We start from the raw sequence: 26,774 nt of genomic DNA, 5'->3' as shown, positions 1-26,774 counted from the left end.
AAACCCCAAAGAGTTAAATCTAAGTTTGAATATACCTATAAAATGGAGAAAGCCAAATCTGTGGTTGTTCCAGCACCTTATATGATGAAGTAGAGCACATGTGAATTTGAATTGGTGATTACTAAGTCATTACTACTTCTGCAATAATTTGTGTAGTTTTTATAATATCCTAGATTTCACTAGTATTTGATTACAGAGTTCAGAATGTTGATGGAGCAATTTAGACAAAAGTAAGGTCATGAAATTAATACTTTCTGATGAAAAAAGATGAAAACAGAATAAATAGAATTACAGGGTTTGGTACATGTTTATCAAAATGATGGTGGAAGAACTGAAAACCAAAAAGACTTGATTGAATTAATATGAAAAGCAAATCACACCAGCTAAAGTATTTATTATAAGTGTACTCATTAAACTTATTAGGAATGCTACTGTTAGTTACATGGTAAAATAATTAAAAGTTAATCTGCAACAACTTTGGTCATAGCAGTAATACACAGAAAAATGAAGATACCGTCATTTATCATTGTTAGAAATGCAGATATAGGTGGAGTTAAACTACAACCTGGCCCAAAATGAAATACTAGAAAATATAACTGTAAAAAAGCATTATTGAAAGTTTAAATACACTTTCATAAGCATTAGGAAGGTGATGATGCAGTCGTGAAATACTTTTCTTCAATATGCAATGAATACAGGTTTGCTGCTGCAGTACTTCATTGTCATCCACTGTATAACAGTTTCTAATACCACCACTGTCCTAATAGCTTCTTCTCATGATAATAAACAGAATTTTAATGCAAATGCAAGGAAATAATCAATCAATAAGACCCATTCACTTTTTCTTTTTAACTCTTAAACCATGGGAATTTTTTTACTTTGATGTTCTTTTATACTAGTTTAGAAAATACAGCTATGTAGATGTTATGTGGATGTAAGAACAAAGGAAAATTCTTAATGTAATCAAACCATCAAAGTAACACTGACCTATGTAAGGGATATATTGCTGTAAAATGCATTTAACACAATTAACACAAATTAATAACATTTCTTGCCATAGCAATTAAATTTGACATCGAGACAAAAATAATCAGTTCCTTCAGTACACACAGGTCATAAAACTGTTATTCCAACTGCAACAGTTACACATATAATCATCTTGTGAAACCTCTGCTCAGATTTGTTAAATCCTCATTCTTATTAACTTAATACTGTTGTACTTGTGTTTTATTATATTTAGTTTGTTTAGTTGCATTCCCTCAGGATAATGCAACAGCAGCTTTTGAGATTAATGCAATATGTTAGAAACATTGTTACATTCATATAAAAGTTCACAGCACAATCAAAAGCATTTTTGGTGAATATCTGTAATTGAAAATAGGTGATAAAATTTAAATTTGTTTTAAAATAGCCCAGTTGTTGCTTACCCCGCTCTGTGTTTGAGTTTTTTATCTAGGATTCCATCTCTGGAAACAAGTTTATTAAATACCAAAATGCCAATCACCATGTTGACCTGTCAAACAGAAAACAAACAGTTGATCCTTCAGTGCCTGAAAGAAAATATTGTATCCTGGTTGTATTGTATTACAGGCCTGCAAAATGCCTCCTCTTACATTTCTGAGCATTCCTTCAAAAACTGTGTAGCAATGTCCCTGAACACATACATCAAGAGGCTGCATTCTCAAAAAGGTGACATATACACACACCTGCAGCAGGCTTGCTTTGGGACTTTGAGTTATGCCTGGTATAAAGCTATATACGTGTACATATCTGATGGCCAGAAGCTTGAGTAATGTAACTTTAATATTTTGTCAGTTTTAATTGCAACAATAGATATCCTATTCCAGGAAAACCACTGCAATTTGAGTTCTCTGAACAGGGAAGAGCTAGTCAGAGCATCGTTCCTTTGTAAACATTTATGGCACGTGAGTGTGTTCCCACTTATGCAGAACCAGGCTGTGGTTTTCAATATCTTCCTGCACATAAATCACTGCCTATGTCATTCACCAAAATGTCTGTCAGTTTTGAGCCCTGTTTGGCTGTAATTTTCTATTTTTGTTGACCAGATGAATTCCTGAGATATCTTTTTATCTCCATTAAAGTAAACGGTCATGATTACTTTACATGATTACAACCCATGATCACATACATGGGTTGAAGATACAACCTAAGAAATTTAAGTGTTTCAGCTGTTGGACTTTGCCACTTAGGCACTTAATGTACATATTAATGACATTTAATGGACAATTTAATGCTTTCTATTATCCATTTGCATTATTGAACTGAACTCTATTAACCTGTCTCTGCATGGCCCTGCAAATAGGTAATACCAATTTTTGAATCTATTAAAGGAATGTTCCTTTTTTATTTATTAAAGATATTTTTCCTTTCAAACTAGTTTTTCAAGACCTGTGCCAAAACACCTAATTTTTGCTAGTTTGTCCTGCCAATTCTTTTTCAACTTTATTTTCAGCATTAACATTTTTCAGCTGATGTTATATAATTCTTTGGCTTCATACACTGAGGCTTAAGTGGCTGCATGGAATAGCTCCTTTCCACAGCTACCAGCTAATGGCAGAGCAAACTGCAACAGTGAACTTCCAACATCTCTGAACAAAGACTTGCCAATTAAACAGAGAACATACAGTTACTTCCATGTGAAAATTATAACTGGCTTTTTGTAAACATCCTTGGCTCCTCTACCATGACAAGCACTGTGAGTTGTACAAAAGGATCCTGGCTTGACTCCAGGCAATGATGAGACAAACTCTATGGGAGTAGTAAACATCCATTTCAGGAAAATTCACGTAGATGAATAACTATAACTTTGATGACTAATAAGACTGATTCTCTTTTACAAGAGAAAACCAGAAATAGCCAGTGCTGATAGAGCTATCACAGTATAAAATTTCTGGAGTGGAAAGAGGAATTAGATTCAAAATCTGTAAGGGAAAAATGTTAAATAAATTGTGAAAAATCTATATAGACTGCAGAGCAGATGTCTGATAGCTGATGGCACAGGTAGGATGTAATTCATCTTACCCTAAAGCAGACATATGAAATACTTCTGATGGTTTGATCTCTAAAAGTATCTATTTTTCTTCACTGACAATGAAATATGGCTGGGATATCTAAGTTAGATGCAGAAATCTACACTGCAGACAGCTACAATTAGATAGAAATGAATCCTACACCTAAATGCATGTCCAGAGATGTGGAAGATTAATATACAAATGAGTAACATTTCCCAGCTATGACAATTTTTTCTTTGCCTTCAAAAGCAGTAGCCATGGAGAACTTGCTGGCAGGTTCCACTCCTTCTGCTGCTTTTGCTGGCACAGCAATCCACTGCCAAGCAGCACTCTATCAAGACTGTCACTGAGTTTCACAAGGCAGTGACAATTGCGTAGATGCTGCTGATAATAACTCAGTGATGCCTGTAACAAGTTTTCTGTGCCGCTAATCAGTACCTCATTCTTTCACAGCTTACTGTGTAAACATGGAGAGATAACTGGTATAAAGAATTGATATAATCAAATGAATCATGCATTCAAAATACTGAAGGTATGTTAAACAACAGTGATCTCACTATTTACAGCAAAATGCAGTGTTGCTTTATAGCTAAGCTTTTATAATGGGAGTAGCACTTTCTATCATTTTATACAAAAACACTGGGAATTATATGAATGTTTACCAAGACAACAGCAGCTGCAGGTCCAACGAAAGCATAAAGGAGCCCTCCTTCCAGAGACAGCCAGCAGCTGGAAAGAACATTAGAGAAGAACTAACACAAATTAAAAATAAGCATAACACATTGTCAAGAAAGCATTAATAAATACTACAGCATATTTTTCTGATACAAGAGATTCATCTGTGACACACAAAATAAAATTGCTTTGCTGATATGATGAAGTAGAGACCTGAAAAATATTTCCATTACCAGTGGTTAACATTTCAAAATCTTTAATGTGTGTTATACATAAACTGAAATGGCCAAAATGTATAAAGAGCACAGTAGAAAGTAAGTTTGCAAATATTTAATTTCCTCTAGCCATGTATGAGGAGTTAACTGAACAGGCCTTGCCAAGTAGGTATCTAGAAACATTTCTAGCTTACCATATCTGGTAGATCTATACTTAAAAGTGATGAAATGGTCAAGTACCTGAAATAGAGTACTTTAGAAAAAAACCAGATGTCTATGTATTCTGTCATTTAATAATTGCTATTAGAACTACACCTTAAAGAGAGTATTTCCATTAGAGAAAAATCATATATGATACATGATCTGCTCTGTATTCTCTCTAATATTTTGCAAACAATTTAAATGTATATTTTAAAGCATCTGAAAACTGTATTTTCTGGAGACCTCCTAATCTCAGAGAGTTTGTCATTCTGCATCAGGGCTTTCACTGAAAACCATCAGATTTCCAAACACAGAGCACTTACAGAATCAAATTCTAAATATTTGATATACTATGATGTAAAGCTTTTCACATCTGCAAAAGAACAGGAGCTTCACACACTGAAGTAAATGCAGCTGTGCTATTTTCCCAGTGATTACACATTCAAAGAACAGCATGTTTATTTGAATGCGTGATCACACCTACATATAAGGAAACTCCAGTATATACATTCAAATAATTTACTTGGATTTCATACCCAGAAACATTCACATCAGAATCACACTTATCTTCTTTGCTTCCCAGTAATGCTTTTGTACTTCTCAAAACCAAGTGAAATAAATGCAAGCACATTATAACATTATTGGTCTGCTAGGGCTGGTATTCTCTCTGCAAAAAATAAAAGCGTTTTCCATAGCAATGAAGCCATGTGAAAACTGTCACATGAACGCCAAGGCACCAGTGTGCTAAATTCTGGAATGATAAATGGATGCAAATAGTTCCTATCTGCTTCACAGTTAAAAAGGTAGTACATGCCAAGCTATTTTACATCCTACCTCAAAAACCACTTACAACACTAATATTAATTTATTTTTTTTTGCAATGTCCAAGAAAAATGCTTTCAAAATTTTCTGCAGTTTTTCCTACTATTTTGCCAAAAGCTAGGTTATTATTGTTACTCTGGGAACACAGATTTCTGAGAGGGGGAAATGCATTCATAGTACACTTCCTTGCCATTATGAATTTCTAAACTTAGTGAAGATGACCACTTTGATTAATTAGGACTTGTAATTTAAATTTTCATGTTTTGGGAGACAGAAGCAGCAATTTATAAAAGTATTGTATTTAAATTCATAAAAGTATTGTAGTCATAAAAGATGTATTGTAGTTTGAACATAAATTCAGTTACCTGTGCTGAAAAAAGGTTCACGAACAGTTTTTTCTAAATAAAAAATAAAAACCATTTTCTGCCACAAAATTCTGTGAGACCAAGAAAATTTTGTCCCTCTCTTTTCCATATTACCAAGTAAAATGGCTGTTCAAAAGAGAAATTTCCACTTAGAGGCAGCACTGGAAAAAAATGCAGAGGTTGTATTTTTTTCACTTAACTTTTTCTTTACACAATCTCAATTTTCAACAGTCTGAATTTTCACCAGTGGGTAACATCATTGTTGCAATATATTCAATATTTTCTAGTTGATGACTGAAATTAAATTTTCCTCCATCTTCTTCTGTTGAAGACTGTCTGCAGATAGCTTTTCAGATGCCTTCCTACACCACAGAGCAATTCTTGTTGATTTTTTACTATTTCTTCTTTCTCCTCTTTCTTTGCTCTGATATTTTTTTTTCTGTGTTTTATAGTTGTTTTTATTTTGTTCTCCTGTTCTGTCTTCCTTCTCCCTGATGTGCACATAGCAGAAAGCCATATAAATTGATTAGTGTTAAGAGCAGCCACCAGTGGCTTTATGGGACCATGTTACATGGTCATAAAATTCTGCTGAGTGATGAAGCATCTGTACACTTCCTCCTGTGTCCTGTACATTTTGTGAGATGTTTGATACTCTCCAGGATGTTGTATTTCTACTATTGGTTCCTTCTATAAGAAAGCATGGCAAGAGTATGACTATGACAGAATTTTAATTTTTACTGATGCAATAAATTCCTGGAGTTTATCTGCACTGTATGTTAACATGAGGAGTTCAGACAGGTATATTAAGTTTTAGTAGTGGTGGTGCTTTCATAGCTCTGATTGTCTGAAAAGAGATAGCAACAACATTTATTTGGGAAATGGCTGGAAAAAGCTATTATCTCTTCCAGATAACTTGAAATATCTAAAAACTTATCTCTGTAGGTTTTTTCTTTATTTTTAGGAGACCCCTTCAGCTTTTGTATCTCTTTTACTACAAGTGTCTGGGTGAAATATTTTTTAGTTTTAAAAATACAGAAATCGATTAATATTAATAATAGGACTAATAATTAGGACTCAGAAAAAAGGCAGAAATTAGAGACTGATGATCACAGAAATGGCTCTAGCGTGAACAATTCAAGCACACTCATCATACATATACCTTACAGAACTGATAGGTGGTGCAAAGATTCTTGGACCTTCTCCTTTTCCATGAATCTCTACATGTGTGGGACTGTGGAACTGGAATAAATTCCTCAATTTTCATTTTTAATGTTCTGCATTTAAAAGCTTCATTTTCAAAATGAGCATCTTAAAGAGCATGAATAGTTTACAACAGGGGGTGTTTCTGATAGCAGCATGTGGGTAATTGACTGCAGCCAATTAGGCAAACAGGAAAAATATAGTGTAAGCAATTAGAAAACTTAAACAAGTGCTTTAGTTATGGTAGGAGGAGCAGAACAGGAGCTCTGCTTTTACACTGCTCAACAGTTGTCATGAGACACAATTCTTTGCTGCCTTCTGGAGTGGGACAGCACATCAGCTGGTGATGGAGGAGGAATCTCCATTCCTTGTCTTCACTGTTTTCCTTATGTAATTCTGATGTCAAATGCCAAGAAAACATATTTGCAAATAAGATGAGAAAGCTGAATTATGGTTCTATTTGTCCCTTGTACGCCTCCATTTGTTCTTTTCTCCCATAGTACCATGTCAGCTGGATTTGGATCCTGGGAGAAGAGGCATTACATGTACAGAAACCTGCTCTTTTTTACTTTCCAGGTTACTCTTAATGAATGTTTTGTTGCTTTGTCTGAATATTTCAGAATATCCTCTTTTAAAAATGCATTCAGCCCAGGAAGGAATCAGGATGTAATGTTAACTAAAGCAAGTACTCACACATGAATGATTTCAGAAGAGCAAATGTAACAGGATTAATCCTGCAAGGGACAAAGCTACATCCCCAGTTTGGGTCTGGATACCCTTATTTTGTGATTTGTAATTCTCACAGCCTAAAAGGCTTTCCAGTTGTAGTCCATGGACTAAATAATAAAAAAAGCCAGCAAGATGAGTCCATAGTTAAAAAAGAATTTAGAGGAGTAAGTTCTCAATATGACACTCAAAAGGGGGCTAAGACCACTGTTGCATTTTCCAGGTCTAAGTGCAATTAAGCATTTCAGTTACACAAGAAATTCCTCACTAAAAAACAAGATGCATGTTGTCACAGTTTGTAACTACAGAGCTTAATGGCTGGAGCTGGAACTCAGGAGGAGATTTGGTTTTGTATTCTTATCCACCCAGAGCTGGAGCGCCAAGTTGGTGAGACATACAGGGAAGGGAGGGGGAATCCTGATCTCACTCAGTGATGATGCTAAGGAGAATAATTAAATATTCATTGAAATGAGGACTTGACCTAACTCATCCACATCTCTGATGAATGCCCTCATTACCAGTCTACAGAGTCGTATTTCCTCTTTCTGTCCAGATTGCATACTCAATTTCTTAGGCAACGTGAGGAGAGCTCCAAACAGGCTGACCAAAGGAAGAACACTCTTGCATACATAATGGTGGCTGGAGTGCTCCACTGGCAGGAAGAAGGCTCAGCTCCTTCATCAGAAGAACGAAGGGCAGACTCTCTGAGGAGTTAAATTTCCAAGGTGCTAAATACACACTGGAACCAGCCAGGTGGTTAAAAAGGAACCGTATTAGTTGAATGTAAATGAAGCACACAAATTTCTTCCTGTCAAATACAGCACGGTCCAGGAAATGGGCTGGATCAGGGTGTCCAGGAGGGAGGGGATGGATGGGAGAGCTGTTTTGAGATGTTTGAAGGGCTTTGGCTCCAAGCTGCTCAGGGGCATTAAAGTCGAGGTACCTGCTTGGTGTGCAGAAACCTGGGTGCCAAAGAAACTCTTGCCAGTACAGCTTTGGACATGTTTAAAGGTTGGCAGAGGACTACCCATAACATTTAACATTCTCTTTTATAAATCTATATAAATGTTAGGTGTCTAAGTGGACCTAATGCTTAGTATTTCTTAAAAGATTGCTATTTCAAAATCTCAAACAAAATCTAGGATTCCTGGTGCTTTGCTGAGCTCAGTCCAAGAAAGTCATGCTGTTTTCTCTTTGTTCTTTTGTGGATCACTCAGCGACTCTCAGGGCAATTCCATGTGTGAATGGATACCTGTAGAGCCTTTAGAATGTGCTATGCAGTTCCTGATGGGTATGACAATCTTGATAATTAAAAACATAGTTCATCATTTCAGATTGACTTACTAGTGAGCTGTTCCATATCCTTTTGTCTTGGTAAAGCCTATTGATATTGCAACCACTAATGCTGGCAGTCCTGAAAAAAAACAAAACAGTAATAATCAGCAGATGCTGAGTAAAATATTGCTGTTCTGCCTGGACAAAAAAATGACAGGGCAAGCTAATGCAAAATGGACAATTTTACATGGAATAAATTATTTAATGAAGCACATTCCTATTGTTGGATTTGTTTTTCTGAAGCACTGGCAGGGAGGAGGACACTGTTTTCTGCCCACGGTGCGCTGCTTTGATGTAGCTAAATTACTGGTACATTTGACAGGTCTTAACTAGAAAGAGGTTTCATGAATATTCATAGAATGTTTCTTTCTTGTTTTATTTTGATTTCTTGATATTACACTACTTTGCTGAAAATCTCCGAAAATTTTGTTAAAACGTATTTAGAAAAGAATGCCACAATATACCCCAGCATACCTTGAGCTTGAGATATAGTGGAAAGGCTTCTAACCTAGTTTTCCTTTTAGCAACATGCTGTCTACTATCTTTTAGTTTTACTCAAGAAAATTATGATATTCTTGACATTTCCACTGTATTAAATGTTTCATTCCAATGACTCTTAAGAAATTAATTTTACTGACTTACCCCATCCAAGGCACAGGAAACGCTTCCTTATGAGCCGTGTCCTAATTTTTCCAGTAACAGCCATATATGACTGCCACGCTTCTGTCAAAACCCAACAGAATGAAGCTAAGAAGAAGAAGTGTAAAAATGCGGTGGTTGTGGTGCAGATGCCCTGCAGGGAGCAAAGAGAAGCTCATGCTGAATACTTAGGGACACTCATTTCTGTTTTCAATTCAAAGAGTTGTCATATTCTATCATCTTGACCTTTATCCTTAGCATCAACTCTCCCTTTTCTCCCTTCATGATGTGGTGACCACAAAGAGCAAGAGAAAGAAAGAGAAATGTTGATGGGGATTAGGCAGAAGAGGTTTTGACTTGTTTTCCCAAACACTGAGTGTTCTCAGCAGGGACAAAAACACAAAATAAATCATGCCAGCAGATTTTTCTCCACACATTTACTTTGACCAGGGACCATCATAAAGCCATTTTGGTAAGCCAGTTACAAAATTACTGATTATAAAATCACACTGCGCTGAACAGAGAAAATGTGGGGATATAAATGCTCCTAATTACCAGTTATATTTTATTCCCCTCCATGAAAAAAGACCCTGATTATAAAATTCAAATTTGAATTTTTTACTTTTTATTTAAATTTTACAGAACGTTAACGTCTTGGAATATACTGCCTTAGATATTTTTAGGCAGGTTTAAATATAATAACCTTAACAATTGCCCTGGATATTGTTTTTATGGGTATCAGTCATTTGTCATCTGAAAAGTATTTTGAGCACATGCAATTGGCTTTCTTTTGTCACTGTAGCCCTTAATTAAACTTGACATTATAGCTTACGTAAATGAGCTTCTTGGCATAAATGATGATCTGTGCTCCACTGTGTTGCTTAAAATGCCAGTAGCAGGCTATAAAATGCAGTCTGCATAGTACCCCAGAACCAAGACCACACCAGCAATGCTGAGATTTTCATTATAGCACAATTTAAAGTGTCAAAATTATGTTAAGACTAAAGGAGAAAACAGTTGACACCCCCAACATCAATGAGGTAAATTCATGAAAAAATGAAAGATGTAGATATTACTTTATGATTATTTCTTTATGCATCATACACATCTAATAGCTACCTTATGTTTAGCCTTGTATTAAGGCTAGTCAAGAGTTTTTACTAAAATCCCAGCTGAGCAAATTATTTAGGGAGAGAATATGCTTGCATATATTGCTGATTCAAGGCTGATAGGAAGGATACGACATTTATGACACTCATGTATTACACCATCCATGCTTTTTAGTTCATTTTAAATTCTTAATTACTTCCCAATTATGTTTTGGGTTGAATTTTCTGTGGTGTTAATTTTTCCAGATTCTTATCTGAAATCAGTTGTGCTGGTTAATTCCAAACTTATCTTAAATAAATAGCTGATAGCTGACACCAGCTGACATTAGCATTAGCTGACATCAATCTCTGAACTTTCCAATATTTATGCACTTGAAGAGTCAAAATGTAATGCTTTCCTCCTTTGAATTTACAGGTACGAAAAACACCTTGTCTTCAAACCCCAAGTCAAATTGCCAATTTAAATATAGAGGAAAGGAATTCTGTAGAATTATATGCAAGAGAACTGTTGTTAATTAAAATAAACCCAACCAAGTAATGTACAAACTGGAACAAAACCCCAGATCATGAAAAGGCACTAGGTATTTCATACTAGGCTTTGCCATTAATTCTTATGTTTAGATGTCTCTAAGGTATATGGATTCATAAAATCTATCCAGTTAAAGCCTGACCAATAGCAGTATTTCCTGTGTATGAAAATAAAAACCCCAACCCCCCACTTATTTAAAATGAAAGTTCTGCAGTGGAACACACAGTAAATATAATAGAAAATTCATAAATGTCCTTTCTTTAACTAGTTGGTTCATATGTTATGAATTTCTACTATGCAATTTTAATTTGCTTTCCTATTAATGTTCTTGCAAAAGGTAGAGAGTTCTGCTGGAGAAAGAATTGGACAACAAAATTACTTTTGAGGAACAGTACGAAATCTTTTATGGAGGAACTGCATAGGTAAAAACACACCCTGATTAAAAAAAAATAAAAAGTGAATATACTATTTCCCTTATAAATAATGGAAATACAAACAAATCTTGATTATTTTGGTGCAAACACTGCCATCTCTTATGGTTGACTTGAATGCGCACTGTAGGATTTATTCATAATTTATCCTCTATATTGAAACAAAAGAGAAGATGATAATCTGAGACAAATGTGGACATGGCTACTGTGGAAGAAAGAGCTGTGATGAAAATGTTAATGATCATGTTGAGCAGAAAACGAGAAGACAGAAGCAAATTTTATGAGAAGAGATCTGTACTCTAGCTGGAATATATGACTGCTGATTATATCTAACTCTTCTGAGCAGCAGACAGGGGTCTTTAATGAACAACAATGGCAAGCCTGTATCACTGATATAACAGTGTATTTGCATCATATGCCATCAGAAAGATGCAAATCAGCCTCAAAACATCACCAAACAACCACTGTGGGATTGTGATGACAGGTTCATGTGCAGGCAGTGCTTGCAGTGAACTCAGCCTCCCTCCCTGAGAGAAGCAGTCCTGGCAAACAAACCTGCCCCCTCCCAGGCACAGCCATGGGCTCAGCACAGGTGTCCAATACCCCACCAGAAATCTGGCTTTTATCTACTTCCTTATTCTTCCCCTTTGATAAATAAATAAGGAAACAATGCTGTTCTGTCTGGGAAAGCACTGTATCTGGGAAGTCAATTTCCAAATAGAAACAAAAATTCGTTTTCACCAAAGGTTGTTATTAAATGAGCCACTGAATATGTCAAATTTTAGAAAGTATATATTAGCATTTTTTAGTTTCTCACCAGATTATGGACTGCTGCCAATCACTCCTTCCTCTCCATCTCTTCCTTGGCTGAGGACCACCACCTCCCCTCACCTTCCTGCACATGCAGCAGCATCACTCAAACCTTGTGGCCAATCACTCACAGAAAGCTGCAGTGTGTCAGTTTGCCTGCACCAAGAGAGAGTGGTGCACATCTTCCCCATTGCTTTAGGAGGAGATATTTATCATTTGCTTCTAATTCTAGTTTATCAAAACTCACTGAATTAATTACCTGTGCTGAGGACCTGCCAACCTGCACCAAAATTAATTTAACAGCCTAATTTATTCACTATTTCTTCACGCTTCAGAAATTAAGTAAACTTTAACCTACTCTTCCTCCCATTGCTCTTGTTCTTGACTTCTCATATTTACTTATTAGTGAGGGGAAGGTTTTCTGTCCTCAGAATGCATAGTTTCATGGACTTTAATTTAGTCTCAGATATTAAGCTACCTGGAATATCAAAGTAAAACCATTCATCCCTTTTTAATAAACAATATACTATTGAAAGCAAGAACACACATCTGGCATCAAATTATCTCCTTCTCCCATACTTGCAAGACACCTACTTCAAATGAGTGTACTGAAGCAAAGCTGAGAAATTTAAAAAACAGTTGAAATTCAAAGCTAGATGTTCAAGTGATTAATATTTTTTATATAATAATGATGAGTGAAGTAGAGAATACATCAATTTTTATGACCTGCAAAGTAGGCCATAAATGTAACCTCAAAACAAGAATTTATCAACATTCTTTGAGCATCTGGCTCTTGTAGTTTGGGGTTTTTTAAAAGAAAAATTATATTTTTTTAATAGAAAATTATGTGTTTGTTTTTGTTTGGTTTTTGTTTGGTTTTTTTTTTTTTTTTTTTTTTTTTTTTAATAGCAGTGTCTTCTGCTATAGATCTTCCACGCAAAGGCAAAGAGGGTTAAGTAAGAACACCTGATTTGTGTTCTGGCCATGAAACTGGTTCTTTTTCCTTCAACGAACTTGTTGACTGTCTCTGGGTTCTGATAAACAGTATAAAAATCAAAGCTATTTGAAGAAAAACATGAAAAATGAAATCTGTATTGGTGGTAACAAAATGAACAGGGCTAAAATCCAGATTATTTAATGAATCAGAAATAAGAAGTAGAAAACCATTTAAATAATAAAATTTCTTAGAGATTGGAATCTTGCCTTTGACTTATCTCTGCAGTGATAAGCCTAAGGAGATAAATTAAATGGGTGCTATTCTTATGATGTTCTGATCATGCACTGAGTTCACAAAGAGCACCTAAAGACCAGAATAATGAATAAATGAAACAAAGAACAAACAAAACAAAGATAATGCAAAAGACACAGTAAAAAGCAGAAAAGTAATTCTATGACAAATCAACTCTCAAACAGTGTATCTTTCCCTTTTTTAAATCAAAAATGTAAATTCATAAAAGAAGATACTCATTATTCTGAATTTCCTTTTTTTTATTATCGCCTATTTTTAAACTGATTTGGGCAGTACACTATCTTTGCCTCAGGAGTAGCTGACTGTCAGAATACAAGGATAGAGGATATTGGACAGATATTGTTGAATGCTAGATTAAATACTGATTTATAAAGAAAAGTGACATTAAAATAGTTGGACATTCAGAGACTGTGGGACAAAGAAGTAAGAACTTTCTTTTCAGGAGTGCTTTTCTGGAAGACAAACATCCTTTCAATAAGAAAAAATACACCAAGTGGGGCTGTCTCTTCAGTTGCAAACATATTTGAAACTCTTAGGATCTTAAAGGGTCTGAGAAATCATAGCTGAAATCTTTCAGGTTTCTCTTCCAGGATCATTAATGTGGCTGACACCGTACAGCTTTGAAGATACCATTTAAAAAATCCAGTGTTCTTTTCTTTTGACATACTCCAGTGCTGCTAACACCACTTGTTCAAGCAAAGAACTCAGGAAACTGGATACTGATATTGAAAATAGCAATATAGTAGAAATAATTGTTCTAAAATAATGTGGGTTTTTTTGTTTGTTTGGTTGGGTTTTGTTTGTTTATTTATGTTTTCAACCAACAGCTATGATTGTTTTAATTAACACAAAGGAAAATGTAGGGATCTTCTGAAAGTCTTTTCTGGTGTCCCTAGCAGTTGAACTTCAATACATTTTGTTCTGATATCTGACATGATAGCCGAGAATAATTATCATTTGACTTGCATTTGTGTGATGAGATATACACATTTAACTATTATAGTTTAGGATTCTATATGCAGTACAAGGCAATACCAATAGGGGCCTTTACTTGGATTTTTAAAGTAAGATGTTTTTGCAGTGCAACAGCAGTAATCTTTGAGTAGTTGGGTGATCTGCCTTACAAAGATAATGAGTGATAACTAAAGACACTCAATTTTTTTTGTCTTTCGACTCAATCATTTTGTTTACCCACAACAAACAAGACGCCTAGACGCCTTTCTAGGTTCTGATAAATAGCATATAAGCTGGCTGTAAATGACCCAGCTCTTTCTGCAGTTCTTTTGATTTAGTTTACAATTACACTCCCATCTTTATCAACAGCATGGCAATCTCACAGCAAATGTTTTTCAGTATCAAGTTTTATTTTTCTTTTCTTTTTGGTATCATATGCAAATGATCACAATAGCTGCTAAACTTTGGGACCATTTCATGTGCCCAGTCTCAGGGTGCAATATAATTTGTTCAGCTTGATTTAAGGCTTTTCTTCTCTTCTGGAATCTGTCCTTTTATTTTACAACATAACCACAGTGATCCTACTGCAACAGTATAAATGTATCTGGAAGCAAACTTCACACTTTAAATTGTAATTTTTCTCTGCATTTGTGTTTCCCACATACACTTTTACTATCCTTATTATTTTCTCCTAAAATTAATTTAGATTTTACTGAAAAATTCAGTTCCTGCTCCTTTTACGAGGTTAAAAAAAAAAACAAACCTTGAAGGTGTTTCTAAAAATCACCCCTCCATGAGTAAAGCATTTAAAATCCTCTTTTCACACTTATGAAGACTAGTCAGAATGTCTCTCATTTTTCCCAGGTGCAGAGTTCAGCAATAGAAGTGCTGTTTATATGTGATGCACTAGAAGTATATGGAGCCTTCTTTTTAACATCTGCCCTTCGCAGATGTTAAAAACTTTCTTCAAAGTTCTCCCTTGATAGCTGCCACCTCTGTCACTCATATCAACAACCTTTGCATTTAAATCTCGTACATATAGTTGTACTGCAGCATCAGTTATGTCTATGGGGAACTGATGGGTTTTACTCAAAGTAATTCCTCTACTAGCCACTATTCTTCTCCAGATCTTATAATACACATAATACAAAATAATTCTGTCAACTAGATGTGAAGGGATAGTCTCCTGTCTTTTTGGGTGGAAAAGAATTCATTAAAGTTTCTAGCTGCATGTGCAAACCTTTCTCACTCTGTCATGTGGCAGAATGTCTACACTAGTAACAGCAAAGGTATCCTTTATGCACTGGCATGTGCATAAATTGTTAGTGAATTCCTTGGCACAGTTTTGACCTAGGAAAAACTGTTTTCCCAGCCCAGGCCCACACAGAGACTGAAAGAGGGCCCCGGCCAGGAACCCTTCCTGACAGACTGTTTGCACTCAGTGTCCTCCTGCCCTGGAAGTAAGGGATAGAAGCTGTGTTGTGCTCATTTGCCTTGGGGCTACAGAAATATGTGGGGCTTATTTTGGTGACTAGGTGGGCTAGAGGCAAGAAATCCAGCTGGATAATTCATATTATGCTGAGCTATGACTAATATATGAGACAGTAAAATTCATTCCATGTTGTTTGCAGCATTCTCTGGAGACTGTCAGTACAAAGCTCAGGTTTGTATTGTTTAACTCGGAATTGCTTTCTTGGTGACATGCCTACAGTAAATTGAAAGCCAGGTGGAAGACAATTCTCATACAATTTCCTTACACTCGTACTCATTTTAGTCCTCTGCCTGGTTTGGATTGTTATTGCCAGGTTATATTTAAGCAAATGAGTTTTGCACAGGCAGTATCAAAGAACAGGTTACTCAGAGGCAATTTAATTTCTTCGATTACAAAACCTGGCAACAGAATCTCTTCCCTTCTGCCTTTGTGCTATGAAGATGTGTATTTTCCTGGGCAAGCAGGAAATGAAGGAATAGAATCCTCTACTTGTTTACAGGATTAATTCAGAAGTCAGTGGAAAGACCCATTAATTTAAGTGGGCTTTATACTGGGTGTTACACCTATAGAATAAGGGATGAAATGTGCATGAGCAGAGGCTTGTGATTTTTTTTCTTATCTTAAGTGCTTTAAATGATTACAAAGTATTGGATGAGCATGTTTTCTGGTAAGTGAATATGGCGTACTTCACATCATGAATACATTGTGTTGACTTTGATGTTAAACACTTTAAACAAGGTAAACATCAGCTCTGTCAGGAAAAAATAACTTAATATTTTAACTGTGACCTCAGATAAATGTGTTTTGAAGTTTGTGAAGCTCAGAACAAGAGGTTTACAGGCAGATAGAAAAGAAATTAAGAAGCCCTTTAAAACTCTAAAGCATAAATTTATATATATTTTTTTTCAATTCCTTCCTGACTAATTAGTCTCAAATTGCTATCACTGTTCTGTAATAGTGATGCTTCCCTGTACCAGAGAAGACTATTTTTTAAGTGTCCTCTTTAAATTGTTTTTTTTTTTTGGTTAGGTGGTGTTTTTTGTTTGTTTGTTTGTTTTGCTTTTTTTTTATAATACAAAGTCATGATGCTTAGTTTAAGTAAAAAAGTGGAAATCACTGGTATACTTTCTTAAAAGTTAAGAAAGTTACTTACTGAACTATTGAGGAATGAGAATTAAAAAATTAAATTGAAACTGATGCTATCCTGAAATATTGCTCTATAGCTTTTTGAGGTTTTGCGTCACCAAGTCTGAAAGCTTTATTATTCAAAGAAGGATAAATGTAGATTTGTGGATAAAATTTAGATTTTTTTTTTTAATTGATGGACAAGAAAAATCCACCTGCTATTTCAATGGAAAACCATGGAAAAATTAGTTATGTTCTTGTACATCATTGTGGGAACAGCAATATAGAAGCAGAACTGAAGGTGCAGTGTGAACATAAGGGACTGGATTCATATTGATGCATGCACAGTTTGGCCTGAAAAGTCTCTGTGACTGGATGTGACTCAGAAGAGAAAAGAGAATGCATGCTGGCTGTCAGAACACTTCTGCTGGGCTGTCAGAAAGACTTCTATTTACTTGGGAACTATGCAAATTAGCATATAGATTATGGATCAGTAATATAAAAGCTTCACTGATGTTATTACATTTTGGTTTTCAGGACAGTTGTTTCTCAGGAACTGTTTCTAGGCTCTGAAAATTCCATATTGCTTTAATTTTAAAATATGGAATGTGTAGTGTGTGCTGTTAAATGAAGACAAATGCTCTTGGAAGATTTGAAGAGATATAATGAGACAGCTACATTAACAGAGAAGAAAAAGCTGTTTGGCTGGAACATACGATGTGCTGTATAATCATTTCAGCCTACTAGGTAAAGATATTCGGCTTTTTAAATCTCTCTTTGGGTTGGTGCAAGTAATACTAAGTAATAAGAAATATTCTTTTTGCATTAGCTATATGGCAATACCTGTTTGGAGAAGAATGAAGACTACAAGAGCTGGTAGTCAATTAGTGTGATGAGCAACCCATATTCTAAAGGTCCTGAGTCTTCCTAACTTTAATTTATTTAAAAGGTCATGATGGGGACTTTGTGAGTAGCTAGGGGCAATGAGCCAGAATTGGTAATGAAGAGGTGGCTGAGCTAAGCACAAGGGTTACACTAGTCAACTATGTCAGCAAAGAAAAGAGTGGTTCTGAGCATAGCTGAAAGGGATCTCCCTGTGGAGTTCTGAGAAAAAGAGGAGGAGGTGTCCAGGCACAGACAGAGGCAAGGAATTGAAGGAGCTTCCTTGAAAAGATGGCATAATGTGAGAGGGTAGTAGAATGGATACCAATACTTAAGATTTCTACATGAGGATGCAAATGCAGCCGTTGCAAACAGATGTCCCAGTGAAACAAATTACCAGGGAAAGCCACCATTAGGTAGACAGAAAATACTGCCTTGTGTTGCCCCCCAGTGCAACACATTCTTGCAAAAGCATTTTTTCTTCTAAGAAAATGTGGTTTCATGTGAGTATCACTACTCTTAAATCAGAAAATCTGTTTTCGGTATTTTAGATTTTGATGTTATTTGCTAACAATAAAATTGCTGTAATTTTAGGGAGTTACCTCAGCAATCAAAATGATGCCTGGAATGAGAAGTTCAACAACAAAGCCTGCGGTTGTCTTTCAGTTAGTCTGACTGTGATGATTATAATCCTGCCATATGAAAACAGTCCATCTTCTTGTCTGGGACACTGATGTCAGCAAAGATTCCTTCTCTGCTTATCTGTAAGAGCTTCATCTCTTTACATGATTGACTGAAACCATTGAAGGGATAGCTTTGCAATGCTATTACAACAGTTCCACATGTCACCCACCTTCATTCTGTTTCTGTTTTTTTTTTTTTTTTTTTATAATCATAGTGTATACAAATGTCTTAATAGTCTTTGCATAAGAGTAATAACATGAAAAGGATAATTTTGTCCCTAAGAACACCCTCAATTTAAAGTATACTCAGTTTTCCTCCAAGGACAATGTCTTTTAGGATTAGCAGTATGGAGACAGTTAGAAATTGTCTTTTTGAAAGAAGTAGTTTAAGTCCAAAACAGAAAGAATCCAGGAAAGGGAGATAGTATCTACATTATTGTGGCAATCCAAAGTCTTCTCATACCACATAACTTCTATTTATTTTTTAAAAATAACAGATAAAGCAAATTTTTTAAAGATATTCTATGGTTACATCTATTTGTACTTGCTATCAAAATGGGTAAGAAAGCATTCACTCATCCTTCAGCTAGCTGTAATGACACAGAAAATGTCTGTTAGTAAATTTCTTTCTACTCCAAAATAAAGTGGCCACATCCAAACTGGTCCCTTGCCAGTTCCAATTACCCCAAGCTTGGGGAATTGACTGGGATAATGCTAGCTAGTGTGGGACAAAATCATGCCAGGAGGCATGCTAATTATTCCAGAATATGGATAACTTTATGCCAGTGCTTGGGGTCATGCCCACCTACAGAGGCATGTAGAACACTTTGACTTTGTTCTCTTACCCAGTAAAACATGAAGTGGGCTTGAGCAAATGTGGTGGGCTGACCTGGGCCAGCAGCTAAGCACCCACCTAGTCACTTGATCTCTCCCCCAGCAACATGGGGAAGAGAATCAGAACAGAAAAAGTGAGAAAAACCTGTGGGTCGAGATAAAGATGGTTTAATAAGTGAACGGAAAAAAAGCCTGCACCAAGTGATGCAAAAGCAGTCACTCACCACCTCCCACCAGCAGACTGTTGCCCAGCCAGTCTCCAAGCAACAGCCACCTTTAAAAGACCAATGCTGGTTGTATTGCTGAGCATGTTGTCATACAGTATGGGATAACTCTTGGTCATTTGGGGTCAGCTGTCCTGGCTCTTCTCCCTCCCAACTTCTTGTCCACCTCAGCCAACTCACTGCCAGGGAAGCTGAGTGAGGTGAAGTCTTGATGCTGTGTAATCACTGCTCAGCAGTAGCTAAAACATCAGTGTGTTAACAACACTCTTCTGATTCAGAAATCCAAACCACAATACTATACAGGATTCTGTGAGGAAAATTATTAGCTCTGTCTCAGCCAAACCCAGTATAGAAACCTAAAAATGAACCTAAATGCAGTGTGTGTGTGTGCATGTGTCCCCATGCATGCTGATGAACAAAGGGGAACAGATACTTTTGAATGTGTAGACATACACTCACAAACAGGCACTTTTAAAAAAAAATTAATGCAAATGCTCCTGAAAATTGTTTATGGGATACATATATGTTATATGTAGTTCAACAATTTTTACTGTTTCTTTTAGCTCAAAACCCAATTTAATTTTTTTTTTTTTAGAAATATATATTCTTTCCCCGTAGCCTTAGAATCAGAGTACATTATCACACTAGTAAAGCAAGTGGAGGTAGAGTGACCTTGTATGCATGGCAAAACAATATTTTCAGCAGACAGAAGACAGAAGAGACTGCTTTACAGCTCTGTATCAGTTCTTGTCAACCTGTGTACGTGAGAGTGAATGCAGAGTGAAGGGAAAGAACAGAATCTCCACTCTGGACCACTGGCAGTGGCAATGAGAACTTATTATACAATAGCATCATGAATCACATTAATTCCTCTTATGGTAATGACATTAATTTCTAATGCCTTTAATGCATTAGCCATGGGTTGTTTCGGAGGCCATCCATTTTTTGTTCGTTCAGAGATACACATAATGGGAATGAAGCTACCTCATCCTCAGGATTAAATTGCATCAGGAAGAAATTCCTAATAGAGGGCTTTACTTAACACAAAACAAACAATACAAAAAATTAGGTTATAAATTTAGAGTCCCTTTAAATATAGAAGAGGGAAAATATTGAGTAATTATGTATTTCCAATGATTTTAATGAAATCTCAGCAATTTTCACATAGGTGGAAGATTGTAGAGCTGTGGATACTTATGCACACTGAGGAAATCAAAGGAGGCAGTTTCTTGTCATTTTATGCCATGACTACTGGGATTACGGAAAATGAGATAATTCATGGAAGCTGAAAGAGAAAAGCAATAGTATCCACAACCAGAGAGCAGAGACTGTGACCACACATGTATTTGGAAGTTTGATTGAGAATGGGAAGGAGAACAATAGGTTAAAAAGTCAGCTAATATTTTGACATTAGTTTCTATTCATTGCTTGCACAAGCAAGATGTCAAGAATTTTTTTTCTTATAAAGGCTGAAACCATTTATTCTGTGTCTTTGCTTTGTCTTCCAGAAAGGAGGAAATTCCGCATGGTATCACATTCATTCAATTCTCTTTATCTGCTATGTTAAACCAGTAAGATAAAAGGTTTAGTATTTATGAAAAAGCAGTGTGGAAACTTTCACAGTGATTCCTTTAGCATGATTTTAAAAATCTGTAAAGTTCTGATTATTAAAGAAGGACACCATGACAACCTGGTTGTTTTAAAGGAACAAAGAATTGATTTTGTAGAACACTCATATGCAGCAGAAAGAGTTCTAACTAATAAAAGCTCCTCTATCATATTACTTCAAGCCAGGATTCTTGAATAAGGGAAATAGGAGTCCTTTTATTGGCTCTGGCATTCATGTCTGTATTCCACTTCCCTCTGCTTCTTCTCATAGAGGCAAAGAAAAGGTTTAGCTGAGTTAGTCCATACTTATGATGTAAGGTAATGTCAGCACAATCTGGAGGAGGAACCTGGGACAGCATTACTTTTAGGATAGCACTGGTTCCTCACAGATACCAGTAGGAAGAAGGTTCTTCCTCCTATAGGTTCTAAATATATTCTCCCTATGGAAGTGACTGTAACGAGCCTTGTGAGGGTGCAAATCTCTCTATAAGGCCTCATATCTACTGGTTTCACTTTTGTTTAACTCCCAGGGAGTCTAAGAACATGAGCTTCCTGCTGGGAACAAAAGACGTTTTCAAATGAGGAGGGAAAAATTTTGTGGAGAGAGTGCATAGAGATTTCAGCAAGATGATCTACAGAGAACTAGTGCCTAGCAACATGATAGCTTTCTTCAGGAGGGCATTACCTTAGATAATGCTTTCCAAGGAAATTGAAGAGCTGGCCATTAAAGATGCCTACCGCAATGAAAGAGTTACCGTGTCTCGATATTTCAGGAAGCAGGAGGAAACCAGAACGTCTGCATGATCAGTTTGATATAAATTAAATCCAATATAAATTTCTGAGCAGTGGACATCTAAGCAGTGACAAGAGGAAGCAGGCAGTGTACAAATTCCCAATTATGAACATTGGTTTAAAGGGTATTTTATTCTTCTATCACATGAAAGAAGATGGCCTGATATTGCCATAGTTATTTGGGTTAATTAATCTGCTGCTCCACCCATAGCAGAATAGTGGCCACTTAAACACACACACAGAGAAGATATTAATGTTTTATAAGAAGGTGATTTGTAGTCTCTAATAAAGTGTATGAGATCACTCTGTGAATGAACATGTATTTTACCATAGAGGATGGACATACACCTTACAAGCCTACACCTTTGCTTCTTTTACTTCAGATCTGTGAACTGTACGTGCTCTGTGCCTGAGCCAGGCTGCAGTCTCCTTGAGAGAGGAGCCCTGGTGCTCTCCCTCTGTGTTGGTGCAGAGCCCAGCACTCCAGGACACCTGATAAACATGATTTCCAATAGCATAATCACTCAGGGCAATGCCTTGACAGAAGTTTAATTCTAGTAGTGTCTTTACCTCAGGGGACTTAATATAGCTTTCAGCATAAATAAATCAGTGGAAGTCAGGTAGGAAAAGAGCAAGTGCATTTTTTAAAGTCCTGTTTTACATATTAGTCAAAGGGCAAACAGAATTGCTCAGTTTACAAAACTGCCAATTTATCTTCACCCCACATATCTGAAGAAGGACTGATTTTGCAGTGTTACTTACCCAAATCTATCACTGCTTAATAAATTACTCATGTGTGTCTGGCTGCCTCTCATCATTGATTTTAGTTCGTCAGCTTTAAGTGTGCTATTTCCGCATTCTTTCCTTCATTAATATTACCTTCTCAATCCACACTAGGAATGTAGTTTCTAAAGATAAATTGTTTTCAGCCCTTGAAGGTGGCAATGCTGTGATGGCTTTATGGTAAGTGCTTGCTACTAATTACTTTAGAACTACTGTTTAATAAACTTCATCCAGATGCAGAGGCTATTTAGTGGCTTTTTTTTTACCCCCTCTTCTGTAAATAACTTTGCTAATTTTAGCCATTACAAATATTTTTAAAACTATTTTTTTACTATTTTATTTTACATTTAGTTGGCCAATTGTAAGACAGCTTGCTGTCTATATGTGGTATGAAAGGACTGGTTGATATTATTGACATTCTTTTTTTAAAAAAACTTTTCTGGTGAAAACACCCATTTTAATTACTCAATTGATCTCAGTAAACTACCACCAATACATTTCAAAACTTCCTCTTAGAGTTTCTTATTCTAAATCAAAAATTATCTAATATTAAATTTTCAATTAAATAAATTGCAGAGTTTATAGTATTTGTAAGAAAATTGCTGATGCTTAAAAATATAAGCACATTCTGATGAAGCTGAAATGATGACACTTTGGCTTGTATCACAGCACTCTGGGTTTTGCATGAAACATAACAGCCAACAGGATGCAGCCGATCATCTGCAATTTTGTCTGAGTGTTGGATACACATGAATCAGTCTCATCTGTGGTGCTTTTTAAAATTTACTTCCAGTTATTGTGAGTGACTGTAAAGACAAACAACTCTGCTCAGGATACAAATAATGTGATTTGCATTCAAATAAAATTTTAAGTGTTAGAAGTAGGATGCTCAACCTATTATTTTATTTTTATGTCATTGATACACAACAAAAATTGAAATGTGGAATCGCTGCTTTAGGATTTGAAGGTAGCCAAAGTGATAAATGAGTTTAAAGTGGAATAGAGAATAGTCTGACTGATGGATGCTTTGGATGGAGTCCTGGTTCAGAAAATCTTTAAATTGCTCACTGCAAAAAGTCATGAAGTGATATCAGAGATAGGATCATTCATTCCCTGTTTCTGTAGTCTTTCCTGTATGTCTGGTTAATGTAGACAGCACAGGGAATAAGGCAGATCGCTGAGCTGACCTGAGACTGCTGTTGTTACATTCTAAAGCTGGCAGGTAGCTAAATTATACCAGATAATTTTAAAAAGTCCGGATCACTTCATGAGGGATAAGAATTCTTCCAGTGTGAAGAAAATCTCATTCATCTACACAAGCACTCCTCTGGTGTCTGTTTCACCAAGGTCCAGATCCTCAGTAAAACTCTTCTGCAGATAGCCCAGATTAGCACCAGCTGCCTTCACTCCAATACTGCACAGGACTATCATCCTCACTTCCTTAAAGACATCACTCCTCAGTTTTCGCTTTTTCCCTCCAATAAAGAACATACATTTCAGACCTACTAGTCTTACATGAAACTTTGACTTATTATAGGTAAAAGGGATTTTCAGAAACAAATTTCCTCCACTTTCATAAAGATTTCTTCTTCTCTGTGAATTTACCAGCCTTTTGAGACAGTCATTTCGGCAGATGTTGGTGTATAGTCCTATTTCCTGCTTGTTTGTGGCCATTTTTCACACAACAGCAGAAGGAAGAGGCAAGAATATAGTGAGCCAGGTATGTAAACCTGCCAAATAAGAAGACCTTAGGTATAAAGTGCAATATCAGAAACTACTTGTTAACATACTGAGAATGTGTAAATATCCTACTACAGTAAGTGAAACTGCTAGCTGACTGGATGACCTTGAAAACTATTTTATTTTCCTGCCTGTATTTGTCTCCCTGAACTAGAAAACAGTGATGATGAAACCACACACCACCCTCTTCAAACACAAACTCAAAAGATTTTATGTCTATGCATGTTCGGAGTAATTGGATTGCAAGTTGAATGTATCTTTCTTTTTTCCTAGTAATTTTTCCCTCAAAAAACAGTAAAGAAGTTTTTAGTGGGATGTCTTTGAAATATCTGTTTAACCAAAAGGTCAAATATAAAGCAAACAAGTGCCTATTCTTCCAAACTCAACAGGTGTTTGTATGTGGACATTGTGTTCATCTTTCTAACAATATTTGTCACTCAACAGCATAATGCAAGAAGGGGAAGAACAGAGAGACAGAGACTTTTAAGAAAATTTAAATAGGTTAAAAAATGTTGCCATAGAGACTGATTCAGACACTATAAAAATAACTCCATGTACTGTTGATATTGTCCTTTTGCCTTCTGCTATTCTATCTGACTGAAGTAGACAGCCTCAAGAAGATGCCCAGAGTCATCAAAGGCAAAGTAAGAAGTCCATGAAGGATCTCCCAGGTTGATGTATCTCCCAGGTTATTTTGAATCTGAATGGCTCTCTGAAAATTTGGATTTAATTAATTTACTCAAAGCCTAGTAATATACCTTCTGGAAGACAGACCAAGAAATCTGGCTTTTTAGAGCTATTTTGTTTTTTAGGAGCTTCCTGCAAATTCTACAGATTCTCTTATTTTAAAATGAAAAACTGTATGTGCTTATATTTTGGGGTTTGGTTTACTTTTGTGAGTTGAAATTTTAAGTAGCATTCTTGAAATTGAGGGCTGGTGATATTTATCTCTCATAGTCTTATTGCATATTTATAGCCAGTCAAAGCTATTTGGAGGTTTGAGTTTGTTTGGCTGGTTATTTGTTTATTTGTGCTTTGTTTTGCACTTTTTTTTACTTTTAGCAAAAGAACAAACTGATGATAAAAACATTAAATTAGGAAAAATTTTCTGTTAACAGAAATATTAGGTTTAATACTCAAGTTTGATACAAGAATCAATCATTGCCTGGTCTTTCTTGTATGTGATAGACACACTTCTTGACACATTTTTCTACTTTAAAAATATGTATTTCTTTTATTTAATTTGTAAAGTAAGTTTTCAGGAAAAGAATGTCTTCAGAAGGAAATTTTTACACAGATATAAAAGAAAAGCATTGCATATGTTTCTAGTTAAAATGCGGAACTGAGAGTAGTAGCTGCACTGCTTCTCACTCCTCTTGTGGCTTAACCCCATTAAACAGGACCAAGAGAGCCTTGCACTTGTTTAGTTTCACCTTGCTGTAACCCCATTTTTTAGTCCCTGTTTTGAAATTGATATGACAAGTATACTTATACATCACTTTTTCCAGAGATAAGGGATCTGAGAAATGCACTATGATGTGTTAACAAAGCCACTAGAATTAATGGACTTGTATTTGCCAAAACATGGTGATAAAATTTGAAGTAATCTTCCTAGGGAATCTGAAATTGATTGGGCCAGATCTCTGCTCTCTGTGTGCCTTTTTGTACTGGCAAGGGGATTGTTCACCATAGGAGATTCCAAAGCTGTAATACTGGCAGATATTTCATCCCCTTTGCCTGTGGGGTTGAAGCCTGGTGAAGAGAGGTCTGCAAGGCTTATGAAGCCCTCACAGCTGGGCCTGGGTTAGAACTCCTGCCAGGTACAGATGGGTTTGAGTGCAAAGCTCACCCTGATCCACAGCTGTTGCCCATACTGTCTGCTAAAGAGATTTGTTTTGACTGTTATTTCTGGTCTTGGAAAATTTCAGTTGGACCACTAGAAAGGAGTGGTGTCCTTATATCAGTACATGAAACAATGGGCTGGGCAGTGGACTGCCCATTGGACTGCACAGTGGACTGTGCAATTTTTTAGAGAGGACTCCAACCTGCAGAAGGATGAAGACAGTAAGCAGAAAGAATGTCCCCATCTGAGAATTTTTTCAGCTGAAGCTCATATATTAGGCAGGTTTGTTACACGTGGCCACCAACAGTGACACAAGGAGTGGAAAGAAGCATGCTGTCCAAAGGAGGAATAAAGATAAAGAAACCTTGCAACACTGGAGCAATGGTGAATTAACAGGAAAAGAGGAAACTTATGAAAGAAGCTCAGCTCCACCTCCCTGCAGTAATGAAGCCAAGATTACAAACATTTGTGTGATA

At 36.1% G+C, this 26,774-nt stretch overlaps 1 protein-coding gene across 15 annotated transcripts in view; it reads right to left on the bottom strand.

The window, feature by feature from the left end:
- ADGRB3 (adhesion G protein-coupled receptor B3) overlaps positions 1-26,774 on the bottom strand; it is a 441,482-nt gene that overhangs the window by 34,939 nt on the left and 379,769 nt on the right. For all 15 annotated transcript variants that reach the window (XR_015282914.1, XM_023922413.2, XM_023922418.2 and 12 more), the window contains 4 exons: positions 9,214-9,364; positions 8,581-8,650; positions 3,695-3,761; positions 1,428-1,513 (listed from right to left, as the gene is read on the bottom strand). Coding sequence is in view for 14 of the 15 variants with exons in the window: in XM_023922413.2 (XP_023778181.1) it covers positions 1,428-1,513; positions 3,695-3,761; positions 8,581-8,650; positions 9,214-9,364 (374 nt within the window). In the remaining variant the exon portion in view is untranslated. The remainder of the gene's footprint in view (positions 1-1,427; positions 1,514-3,694; positions 3,762-8,580; positions 8,651-9,213; positions 9,365-26,774) is intronic.

The sequence above is a fragment of the Cyanistes caeruleus genome, chromosome 2 (genome assembly GCF_971803275.1).
Source record: "Cyanistes caeruleus chromosome 2, bCyaCae1.hap1.1, whole genome shotgun sequence".
Classification (NCBI taxonomy): Eukaryota; Metazoa; Chordata; class Aves; order Passeriformes; family Paridae; genus Cyanistes; species Cyanistes caeruleus.
Note: the sequence above shows the minus strand (reverse complement) of the source record. Positions and strands in the feature narration are given on the sequence as shown.